This window comes from Bufo gargarizans, chromosome 4, assembly GCF_014858855.1.
Source record: "Bufo gargarizans isolate SCDJY-AF-19 chromosome 4, ASM1485885v1, whole genome shotgun sequence".
In the NCBI taxonomy this organism is placed as follows: Eukaryota; Metazoa; Chordata; class Amphibia; order Anura; family Bufonidae; genus Bufo; species Bufo gargarizans.
In genome coordinates, this window is record NC_058083.1 from 231,546,470 (window position 1) to 231,559,668 (window position 13,199).

A 13,199-nucleotide genomic window follows, 5' to 3' on the forward strand; every position below is an offset into this window, starting at 1 on the left:
ATTCGTGGCCGGAAGTTACTGTTTTCTTCTCCTCAGTGACGTACCGGGTCCCTTGCAGGCAAGCAAAGCTTCCTCTTCCGCTGCTCAGGGAGCCCGGTGATGTCACTGGCAGCAAATGAATCGAGGTGAATATGGATGAGGGGCGGAGTTACAGCGGCTGACCGACATCCCGCTAAGCCCCGCCCCTTAACAACCAGCTCAGCTCCGCCCCTTGACAATCCACTCAGCCCCGCCCCTCCAGTGGTGAGCTTCGGAGTGAATTGAGGTGAATATTGATGAGGGGGCGGAGTTACAGCGGCTGGCCGACATCCCGCTAAGCTCCGCCCCTTAACCAGCTCAGCTCCGCCCCTCAAGTCCGGTGAGCTGCAGAATGAATCGAGGTGAATATTGATGAGGGGGCGGAGTTACAGCGGAGCAGAGAGACAGCTGTAACCACCTGATGCTGCGCTGCCCCAGGACCCACAGGGCAGTGCAGCCGGAAGTCAGGTAAAGATAAACAGTTAGATAAACAATGAGTGGGGGACCGTTGGAGCCACATGGAAGTGGCAAAAATATCTGAAAATGTATGCAGGTCTTTACTTAGATGTACATTGTGAGTAAACGTGTTTTTTTTAAAAACATTTGGTCCCGGACAACCCCTTTAATTGGGGTGCAGGGGGTGATCTGGGGCTAAAGTGTGGTGTTGGTGCTACTCACTGTGAAGCCTGCTCCTCTGCTGGATCCAACCGACGAAAAGGACCAGCAGAGGAGCAGGCAGCCATATAACAGATCATATTTACTAATATGATCTGTTATCTGGCACTTGATAGTTTTTTTTTTTAAATCATCAGCTTGCCAGCCGCGATCATTGGCTGGCAAGCTGATGACGCGACCCCCCTTGACGAAATGCCGGCCCGAACTGCGCATGCGCGGGCCGGCAAAGCGCGTCATCTCGCGTCTCGCGAGATGACGCGTATATGCGTGACTCTGCGCAGCGCTGCCGCCTCCAGACCGCAGATCTGCGTTAGGCGGTCCGGAGGCGGTTAAGTGTTGAACCAAAACTAATTCATGTTTTACTGTCTCCAGAGTTTGAGAGGCATATTATTGTTTTTATTTGGCGATTGTCTACTGTTAGGGTCTAATTTTTGCAGAATTAGGCTACTTTCACACTAGCGTTCGGGCGGATCCGTTCTGAACGGATCCGCTCATAATAATGCAGACGGAGGCTCCGTTCAGAACGGATCCGTCTGCATTATATTAGCAAAAAAAAGCTAAGTGTGAAAATAGCCTGGGACGGATCCGTCCAGACTTTCAATGTAAAGTCAATGGGGGACGGATCCGCTTGAAGATTGAGCCACATTGTGGCATCTTCAAACGGATCCGTCCCCATTGACTTACATTGAAAGTCTGGACGGATCCGCACGGATCCGCACGCCTCCGAACGGCCAGGCGGACACCCGAACGCTGCAAGCAGCGTTCAGCTGTCCGCCTGTCCGTGCGGAGGCGAGCGGAGCGGAGGCTGAACGCCGCCAGACTGATGCAGTCTGAGCGGATCCGCCTCCATTCAGACTGCATCAGGGCTGGACGGCTGCGTTCGGGTCCGCTCGTGAGCTCCTTCAAACGGAGCTCACGAACGGAAACCCGAACGCTAGTGTGAAAGTAGCCTAAAATGACCAATTGTCACTATTTTGGGGGGGCATATGCCTTTTTTGATATCTTGGTGTTGCACTTTTAGTGACGTTAGGTGACTAAATTAGTTTTTTTTTTTTCACAGTGTTCATCTGAGGGGTTAGATCATAGGATATTTTTATAGAGACGGTCGATATGTACACGGCGGTACAAAATACGTCTATTTTTTTTACTTTTAGAATTTTTTTTATTTAAAGTCTTTATACACTATGACAATTTAAATCTCAATACGTTAGTTAGTGATATTTATGATGATTATATAGTTTATTAGTTAGTGATATTTCAGTACAGTATAATTTTATTTGTTAGTTAGTGATAGTTCTATAGAGTTTAATATTATTTATTTGTTAGGTTAATGGTTTAAATGTAGATTAAAGCGTTATTGTCCAGTGTTCTTTTTGGTATTACTATAGTGTATGTTTTCGCCTCATTATTGGCCCTTTTAATGTTTATGTACATGTTATGGATACATAATCATATAGCTATGTGCACATATTTACCCTCCTGGTGGGAGCTGGTGATCGCCTCCTCTTCCTTCGAGTCCTGAGATGGGGCAGTGCTGGAGGGTCCAACACTTTCCACCTCCACCTCCACCTCTTTCATTTCTCCAACATCTGGTGGGGGTGACTCAATATGCTGGAAAGGTCTGGCCTACTCCTGCTCTTCTTCCTCGACCTCCACGGCCTCCGCCGATCGCCTTCTCTGGAGTTCAGATTTTAGATAAACAACTCCAAAATCTTAACAACATGGGTTGTCCGAGTTATAAAAGAAATATATATAGCACAGAAAATCTGATATATAACTGAGCTAAGTAAGTTTTATGCAAAAAAATAATATATTTTTCCTCATTTCCCTGGTTCTTTTCTGGCCCTTTGTTTACATGCAATAAAAACAATCTCTGCCCCTCCCCCTGCTCTGCTAAGAGAGTGAATACAAGTGCTGCCCTGAGTGACATGTCTGCCTGCTGGGAGACTCTGCAGCATGTTGTATGTGTAGGACTACAAGTCCAAGCTGTATAATCATAGAATAATTCACGGCACTCGAATTGAAATTAATGAAATAATAGTATTTATTGTATAGAATTTGCCACCAATAGACGTCAGTTATATGGGCCAACGTTTCGGTCCTCCCGGACCTTGGTCACGGCCTATTAATTATAATAGCATACAGTCAGTACAATGTGGAAATAATTTGAAGAAATAATATTAGGAAATTTTGGCAAAAAAGAAAATATATACAAACATCTAGGGGCAAGTCTTACGTATATCTATATACATAGTATAATACAATACTGATATGATAATCAAGACTGCAAGTGCATATCAAAAAATCAATAGATCAATGAACTGATAGTGGGATAGTAATCACAGAAATTAATCAATGAATAGTCTATTTCAAAAACATTAAGGAACATCAAAGTGGTAAAAGCAAATACATGAAACCACAGGAATTCACATCAGGGATATTCACAATAGAGATATAGGGCCAGATATATCATTAGGCAAAGTCACTTTTGTGGAGTGGAAAAGTCGCAAAAAAGTCCCAAAGGCTAAAACTGCGCACAAATTTGCGACTTTTTTCTGCTCTGCACTATGCTCTCCAGTTTTCTGAAAGTGGGCGTGTTTTCGTATGTAAATGAATCTCTAGACAGATTCACTATTGGGACTTTTTTAAAAAGTCGCCAAAAAGTCGCCAAAAAGTCGCAACTTCACTCCAGTGAGGACCATGCTTATCTTATGAGACTTTTTAATAGAACATGCGACTTTTTCATAAAAACGTGCGACTTTTGTAAAGCTGCTTACTGACGGAAAAACTGCTACCGTCAAACCACATTTATTACAGTCTTAAAGGGGCGATCATAAATCTGACTTGGCTAAAACTGACTTTAGCCATATGTGAAAGTGGAGTGAGCTGTCAGAGTCGTGATAAATCTGGCCCATAGTATGGTTATGGGTGTAATGAATATAGTATCAGGTATAAAAGCTCTATGGAGCAATCGCAATCTGAACATTTGTATATAAGGAAAAAAGAGGCTAGATCATTGAGTCTATATGGGTGTCAGTACAACAATAGTTTAACTTGCTAGATGAAACTGATTCAGTAATTGATTTAAGAAAGAAAAGGTACTGAACCCACATAGAGAATAATACACAAAGTAAACTGCATACGTGCATGTCACTTACATACCTGTATAATGACACTGCTAAGGGAGTGGATACAAGAGCTGCCCTGAGTGCTGGGAGACTCTGCAGCATGTTGCATGTGTAGGACTACATGTCCCACCTGTATAATGACACTGCTAAGGGAGTGGATACAAGAGCTGCCCTGAGTGCTGGGAGACTCTGCAGCATGTTGCATGTGTAGGACTACATGTCCCACCTGTATAATGACACTGCTAAGGGAGTGGATACAAGTGCTGCCTTGAGTGACATGTCTGCCTGCTGGGAGACTGTGCAGCATGTTGTATGTGTAGCACTACAAGTCCCACTTGTATAATGACACTGCTAATACACACAGGATCTTCCCCCCTACCTTTTTATGCAATGCTCTCTCTAGTCTGTCAGCTCCAGTGCCCAGAATTGTCCCTGCCTGCAGAGCTGTGCAGCTGAAGGGGTTAAGAATCCTAGCAGAGAGTAGATGGCAGTGAAGAGGGGGCATGGCCAGCACAGTGACGTCTTGTTTACAGGCTTGTAAATGACCTTTATCAGAGCAGGGAGAGAAGCTGACATCATAGGTCATGTGACCCTCAGTGAAATCTGAGAAACCAGCCACTGGAGATAAAGTGAGTGAATTGGAAAGCTGTTATATTTGCCCAGTTAGGAACATAGAAAGAACAAAAAAATTACTCGGATAACTCCTTTAAGGAATTGCATTAATGCAGCTTAAAATTTGAATTTTGTGAAAAGGTTCAATACTCTAGGCAAGTGTCACACTCTAGTCAGCAAATTAATCCATACCCCCTACGCAAAGGGTACCTCAAAATTGTGACTTTGGCGTTTCATAAACTGTAAGCCATAATCATCCAAATTATAACAAATAAAGGCTTGAAATATCTCGCTTTGCATGTAATGAGTCTATATCATATATTAGTTTCACATTTTAAGTTGCATTACTGAAATAAATGAACTTTGCACGATATTCTAATTTTTCGAGTTTCACCTGTAGTGTGTGTGTGTGTGCGGTATATAGTGTGTGTGGTATATAGTGTGTGTGTGCGGAATATAGTGTGTGGCATGACAATGAATGTGCATGTTAAATATATTTCTCTGCTGTCCATACAAATATGCTACTAACATAGTGGGTGTGATGTCACAGGAATACTTAGTGCAAAAATCAATAATATCTAGTGAGACCTTATAAAATGTGAAGTTTGGTGCACTTAAGAAAAATTAGAATAGCTGAAGATCGCACTGGCGATTTTTTTTTTTTATAACACTCTTAATGCATATAAAGCGATTGTTCAGACATGCAGGTGAAATGTAATCAAATACACTACTTTAATGTAAGATTACTTACAGTCACCAGGAGTTCTTCCTCTTCGTCGCTGAACTTCGTTCCAACCATCAGCTAATTAATCCATACCCCCCAACCATCGCATCCATCTAATTTCTAGTCGGTGCAAACCAGTTGCTGTAGGCCACGCGTTTCTAGCGCTTGTGCTCTTGCGATTAATACTTTGACAAAATTTCACAGATAAAAAAAGAATGCTTGTAGATCGCAGATTCGCTTATTACTTCTGGTATGTCAGTGTCCATGTTGTGGGACTATGTTTGCACATCTAGTAAGTATTTTGTGGCTGCAAATATGACCTGGAGGTTTTTCAGGTTCGCGGCGGGTCCCATTTATTTTAATGGCAGGCAAATGCGGTTCGCGAACATTTGATCGAGTTTGAGCAATCGCGTTCGCGAACCGTCCCATCAGATGTTCGTCCATCACTAATACACTCCATAAGGTTTGGAATAAAATTAAAAGTATTTTGAGGATCACTTATTCTACTCAACATACGCCCTTGTGGCACAATATGAATACTGGAATCGAAGGGGGATTAATAGACTTTTTCACATTATAGAAGATGGGAAAATATTACCATTAGATAAATTAATACATGGCACCAAAGTATCTTTTATAAGTAAGTTCAGATATGCACAAATCTATTACACATTTATTCACATGGTAGATAAGAAAGTATTTGATATCAGGGAAAATATTTTTGTTGATTTCTGTTTTAAATTTTATGGGTCCAGGATTTCTCTTTCACAGATATATAATAAGATCCGACAAGCACTAGTCGGGGGCACAGAGTTCAGGAGTAGGTTAAAATGGAGAGAGGAACTGGGGGAAGAATGTAATGTGAATTGAGGAACAATATACAAGAATATTAAATTAGCATCATGCTCATATAAATATAGACTTATCCAATTTAAAGTCGTTCACCGTCTTTACTATTCTGCAGCTCTCCTAGCGAAAATAATGAATAACAAAAGAGGGCAGATGTTGGAAGTGCTGCAGAGAGGGGGCTGGATTTACACATTTATTGTGGTACTGCTCTGGGATCCAGGACCTCTGGTGCCGGATCTATACAGAATTGGGAAAAATCCATAATATCGGATTGGAACCGAATTTAGTGCAAGCAATTCTGGGGGATTTCTCTACTATGGATATTACCCATTTAATCCAAAATATCTGTCTAAAGTATTTTATGGCAGCAAAGGCACTTATAGTGAAATATTGGGGATCCAAAAGAACTACTACCTTGCTAGAATGGAAGTCCTTAATCAATACTTTAAAGGGAACCTGTCACCAGTTTTATGGTGTCCTAACTAAGGGCAACATAAATTAGTGACTGATTCGCTTAGCACAATGCTGGGTCACTTTCTTTAATTAACCCAGTCAATCTGCCAGCATCTTGTATTGAAAAGCTCCAGCTGATAATGATGAGTCCTGAATATTCATGAGCTCCTGACTCTCCCCGCCTACCTGCTGCTGATTGACAGTTATTTTCCATATGAATCAGCAGCAGGTGGGCAGGGGAGTGGCTATAGCTCTGAATTAAATATACGCTGGACTCAATGACATCACGTCGGACTCAAATCAGCTCATTAGCATTCGGCATGCAGCATCTTTGTGTGTATATTATGAGGTAACCATCTGTCACACCGGTAAGTGAATACATCTAAGGCACTTTTTAGTAGTTAATGATTGTATATAATTAGTTAGATTATAATCAAATATCCACATGACAGGATCCCTTTAAAGATCTATGAGGGCATAGCTAGTGAGCAGTGCCTTGAGGAGGCTAGGTGATTTTTTCTCTGGTGTATAGCGTAGTCACCTTTCAAGATCGGGCTCCCTTGTGAGACTTATTAGCTGGAATGGTCCAGCAGCAGTGACGGGAGGGAGTCAGTCATTTGTTTCAGCTTTGAATTTCTATTGATGTAATGATTTTTGCAAAAATAAAATTTAACTGACTTTGTTGCCACAATGGCATCATGTTACAATAAGACACTTAAATTCAGTGAGCTTTTTAGAATGACCCATTCTTTCACAAATATTTGTAAAGACAGACTACATGCAGTGTCAGACTGAGGTATATTGGGCCCAACAGTGAAATTATTGCTAAGGGCCCACTTTCCATCTATCTCAAAATTTTAATAAAAAAATATAAAAATAAATCATAATAAAAAATATTGTACATACAGTATAATACCAAATAAATAATACTGACTCAATTTAACATACATTGCTGACACCATATAAAAACACCATACAATGAGATTTAAAGATGTTTTCCAGAAACTCAATATTGATGACCCATACTGCAATGTCATATAGTGTCTGTACTGTATTCTGCAGCTTATTCTCATTCACATAAATACCGTAGTACTGATCTGCAGTAAGGCCATCTCAACGGACATGACGACCCACTGATAGGTCCTCAGTACTGAGTTCCCAAGAAAACACTTTTAACATCATTTTTCTTACTAAATATAGTTGTATGGAATATTGATGGATATCAGCCAGATGGAGACCAAAATCACACTCTATTAGCCCCTGTCTGGCTAATGTAACCTTATGAGCCTATTTAGCATGCATGTTGGTAGCTTTTCCATCATACATGCTAAACATACATCACAAATGTGATATTAACCCAGCCTATATGTACTCACATATAAATATACAACATAACACATATACATTACACACATATAAATACATATTAAACAAACATGCACATTTACATGCCATACACATATATACACATTATACATGCAGTATATACTCACATCCTAGGTTTGAATCCGACCAAGGGCAAAATCACATCTGCATGAAGTTTGTATGTTCTCCCTGTGTTTGCGTGGGTTTCCTCCTGGTACTCCGGTTTCCTCTTACACTCCAAAGACATACTGATAGGGACCTTAGATTGTGAGCCCCTTGGGGACAGTTGGATCCTAATGTCTGTAAAGCGCTGCGGAATATAGCAGCGCTATATAAGTGCATATAATAAATAAATATAGATGTTATATATACAGTTTATACTGTACCCATTACATATGAGTGGGGGAAAATTGGCAATGCATCTTATAGTTAGAATGCATTCCATTATGGAAGCAGTCATCAGCATGCAGGAGGCACGTGGAGGTGAAGGCAGGACTGCACTGGCTGTACTCACTTTCCCTGGTCTTCTTCCAGGTAAAGTGCTGTGCACTGTGTCCTGACCACTCACAGTGTCAGGACGTGATGCTGTGTGCTGTCAGGTCACAGTACACAGCAGGACCCTGAAGAAGTGATTCAGGAAGCTTGAGTCCTGGATCTACAGCGCCGTCCGCAGCAAGTGAGGTAAGTTTACTTATTTATTTTTTGTAATGTCCTATCTGAGGTCTGATGGGGGTCCAATCTGAGGCTGATGGGGACTGGGTCCGATCTGAGTCTGATGGGTTTTGAGGGGGTTTGATCTGAGGCTGATGGATTTTGGAGTCTTATCTGAGATCTTATAAAGAATGGGGGTCTGATGAGGGTCTGACCTGAGGTCTGATGGAAAATATTTTTTTCTTATTTTCCTTCTCCAAATTCTAGGTGCATCTTATAGTCTGGTGTGTCTTATAGTCTGAAAACACAAATGTGTGCGTGTTTTTATATGGCTGGCTGGATGGATGAAATGCCTTGATGCAGCTCTCAGTGGGGTCGGGTTCTAGTTCATAATAACGAGATCCAGCGGTGTATAAAACTTACTTCAGGCAATATACGAAGTTCAAACCACATATGCAAAGTTTGTTTCCAGCCAGGTACACAGTGATGGGGGAACACTGTGGATACCCAAATAATAGAATTTGAATAGGTAAATCTGGCAGCTTTATTTCTCCAAAAAGGAATTAAAGGTGGATTCCCATCTGGAACATTTATGGTACATGAATAGGATAAGTCCTAAATGTCCGAACCTTGAAGTGAATTGAATACAAGCTACGCATGCTGCCCACCCCACCATTTACTCCTATGGGACTTCCATAAATAGCCTAATCAGCATTTATGGAGCATCCTACTGATATGGCACACATGTCCCAGGTGGGAATACCCCATTAAAACACATCTTCACTAACTAGTCGCGTTTCAAACTACAAGTTCATAATCAACACCTAAATGGCTGGGAGCCAATAAAACATCACTTTTAAAATCCATTACTTAAACTATGTCAGTCCTACAGAATATAAATGTGAATCTCAAATTCAGGGAATTGCTATTGATGCAATTTACAATAGCATGGCCATCACATAGGTGCCACAAGTTATGGCACTTCTTATCATGTCATAAGGGCAACTTTTTTCCTTACCAGGTCCTTGGCCAGTCTACCCTGAGCTACCTGTCTCATATACAAACATAAACACATATATACATATGTGCACAGTGTGATATACACACAAGCACATACATACAGTTTCATATACATAAATGCACACAAACATATGCATAGTCTCCTATACACAAGCAAGCACATGCATTCAGTCCTATAAAGGGTGGCCCACGAAAAAGTAGCCGGCCTCCGGCAATGGTATGACAAGATGAATGAGCAAGTGGATTATGATTTTTTAATTATCCATAAGTAATAAAAGAAGGTGATAGTGGTCCCTGTTCACATATATGCATCTTTGGGCATGTCAAATTATGTTGGCTGATACTGCTTGCAGCTCTTCAGCAGTGATGCTGCAAAAGAAAAAATGTCCTGCTTTTTCCAACAAGATGGGGCAACATGCCGCACCTCAGAGAACTCACTCATGAGCTGTTTACGGAGGAGCGAACTGTGAGCAAGGTGTTATGGCCACCATGTTCCCCAGACTTGTCCGCATGCAATTTTTATCTGTGGAGAAATTTAAAACAGAGAGTGTACGCTAACAATCCACATCCCCTGGAAGAACTCAAGGAAAACATCACAAACACTATCCGCAGTATGTTCATCTAGTCATACTATCGCTGGAGGTGGGTTACTTTTTCATCGGCCACACTGTATAAACATACAAACACATTCACACTCAGACATGTGTATATACAGGCACATAAACACTTACCTACTTCCTTGCTGGATGAGCTCAAGTTTCTTGCAAGGTAATGCTTTGTTATGGCTTCCTCTGCTGTCTCCTCATTTGTGAACAGAAGGATTCCTCCCTTCTTTCCTGTTCCAACTAGGCAGCAGATGCATACGCTCTGTCAGGGAGGAGCAATGATGTCTCCTCACTATGGTTGAGCAAATCAAAGTATCTGAAGTGGACTTTGATCCAAATTTCAGGGAAAATTCCATTTGCCGCAAAGCCAAATTTCCTTGTGTATCATGGTAACACATCAATTTTCCCTGAAATGACGTTTAAAAAAATCATGCCTCATTCATTTGAGCGCGAAGAGGCCACCACAGCCATCTTGATTTAAGACCCCCCACAAAATCGCAAGCTTTAATGCGGGATCTTCAATCAAGATGGTTGCAATGGCCTCTTTGTGCTCAAATGGATAAGGTGAGCATTTTTTTTTTTTTACTGATTAACCCCTGACAGCCCTCAATGGTCATCTCAGATCAGCAATGAATGTGGCATCTGAGGGGTTCAATGATGGGGGAAGTGCAATCGCCATTACACGTCATTGCGCACGCTACTCACAAAAAAATGCACTTTGCGATGAAGTTATTCATCGCAAAGTAAATGTCTTTGTGAAATTCTAATCAAATTTTTGCATCCTTCGCTCAAGACTACTCCTCATATATGCCTGTCTGCTGCCTTACAGAAGTGAAGTGACAGCATGGAGAGAGGAGAATAACAGCCTGGGGCATAGAGTTATCCTGCTGTAGAGAAGGACCCGGGTGGTGGCCTCACCATCCTCACTAAGCAGAGAAAGCAGTTTCTTTTTGCTTAGATGCTGTAATAACTGGGATGGGGCCAAATAGTATTAATAGGAAAAAGCCCACTGCAGAATTATATGGTCCTCCGGTGGGCCAGTCCAACACTGACCCTGCTTTCACACCTGAGCGTTTCTCAAACGCGCGTTTTACGCGCGTTTTTGTCGCGCGTTTTTATACGCGTTTTTTGTAATAGTAAACGCGCGTTTGACGCGCGTTTGTGTGATTGACTGCAGTGTCCTATAGCCACAAACGCGCGTCAAAACGCCCCAAAGAAGCTCAAGTACTTGATTATGCGTCGGGCGTTTTACAGCACGATCGTACGCGCTGTAAAACGCCCAGGTGAGAACCATTCCCATAGTGAAGCATTGGTTTTCATGTGTTGAGCGTTTTACAGCGCGTTTGAACGCGCTGTAAAACGCTCAGGTGTGAACTTAGGGTGAGTGTATGGCTAGATGCTTGAGTGTATACACTTGTACCAATGGGAATGAAATTCTGAATGGAGTACCTGAAATTAATGATTAAGACTTGTGCCCCAATACTAACAATTTAACTTCCTCATAAGTTATATTACAAAATTAATGCAAATAAGTATTGATGTTTATATGACAATGGTGTCTGAATATTGCTTGTGTAGTGGTAGTGCCTTAAAATATAAAATAGCTGAAGATTGTGTTGTCTCCCCTTTCCAGTGGTAGTGGTAGTGTTATAATTGGAATATAGTAAGGTTTATTAAACCATGAACTGCTGAACCATGCTAAACCATGAACCATGAATTTTTTTGTGATTTATTTTTTTGTGTGAAATTTACAATGTCTTTACTTCTTTATCAAAGGAGACTTCTTTAATGATCCTTTACCTGAGGCAGACCTGTTTATCGTCTCCAGGATTATTCATGACTGGACAGAAGAAAAATGCATTAAACTACTGACGAAGATGTATCACTCTTGTAGACCTGGTAAGCCCATAATCTGCAGGAAATCTATGTGATGTAAAATATGTTTGTGATAAAAAAAAAAGACAAAAGCATTATAGCAGTTATGACTTTACTGGCTAATGAGAAAAAATATATTTGAAAACTTTTGGAGAACAGAGGCTCCTTCATCAGGCAGGTTTACAAGTGAATTACCCAGAGAAAAGCAAATTTAAAAAAAAAGTTGCAGACATTTGTAGGTGGGGCAATATAGAAACATAGAAACATAGAATGTGTCGGCAGATAAGAACCATTTGGCCCATCTAGTCTGCCCAATATATCTGAATCCTATGAATAGTTCCTGGCCCTATCTTATATGAAGGATAGCCTTATGCCTATCCCATGCATGCTTAAACTCCTTCACTGTATTTGCCGCTACCACTTCTGCAGGAAGGCTATTCCATGCATCCACTACTCTCTCAGTAAAGTAATACTTCCTTATATTACTTTTAAACCTTTGCCCCTCTAATTTAAAACTGTGTCCTCTTGTGGTAGTTTTTCTTCTTTTAAATATGCTCTCCTCCTTTACCGAGTTGATTCCCTTTATGTATTTAAAAGTTTCTATCATATCCCCTCGGTCTCTTCTTTCTTCCAAGCTATACATATTAAGGTCTTTTAACCTTTCCTGGTAAGTTTTATCCTGCAATCCATGGACCAGTTTAGTAGCTCTTCTCTGAACTCTCTCTAGAGTATCTATATCCTTCTGGAGATATGGCCTCCAGTACTGCGCACAATACTCCAAGTGAGGTCTCACCAGTGATCTGTACAGCGGCATAAGCACTTCACTCTTTCTACTGCTTATACCTCTCCCTATACATCCAAGCATTCTGCTGGCATTTCGTGCTGCTTTATTACATTGTCTTCCCACCTTTAAGTCTTCTGAAATAATTACTCCTAAATCCCTTTCCTCAGATACTGAGGTCAGGACTGTGTCAAATATTCTATATTCTGCCCTTGGGTTTTTACGCCCCAGGTGCATTATCTTGCACTTATCCACATTAAATTTCAGTTGCCAGAGTTCTGACCATTCTTCTAGTTTTCCTAAATCCTTTTCCATTTGGCGTTTCCCTCCAGGAACATCAACCCTGTTACATATCTTTGTGTCATCAGCAAAAAGACAAACCTTACCATCGAGGCCTTTTGCAATATCACTTATGAAGATATTAAACAAAATTGGTCCCAGTA

The 13,199-nt window shown here is 41.1% G+C and overlaps 1 protein-coding gene across 1 annotated transcript in view; it reads left to right on the plus strand.

Annotated features, from left to right (window-relative positions):
* Positions 1-13,199, plus strand: part of LOC122935721 (acetylserotonin O-methyltransferase-like) — a 226,444-nt gene that overhangs the window by 181,487 nt on the left and 31,758 nt on the right. The window contains exon 7 of the mRNA XM_044291580.1: positions 11,877-11,999. Coding sequence (XP_044147515.1) covers positions 11,877-11,999 — 123 coding nt within the window. The remainder of the gene's footprint in view (positions 1-11,876; positions 12,000-13,199) is intronic.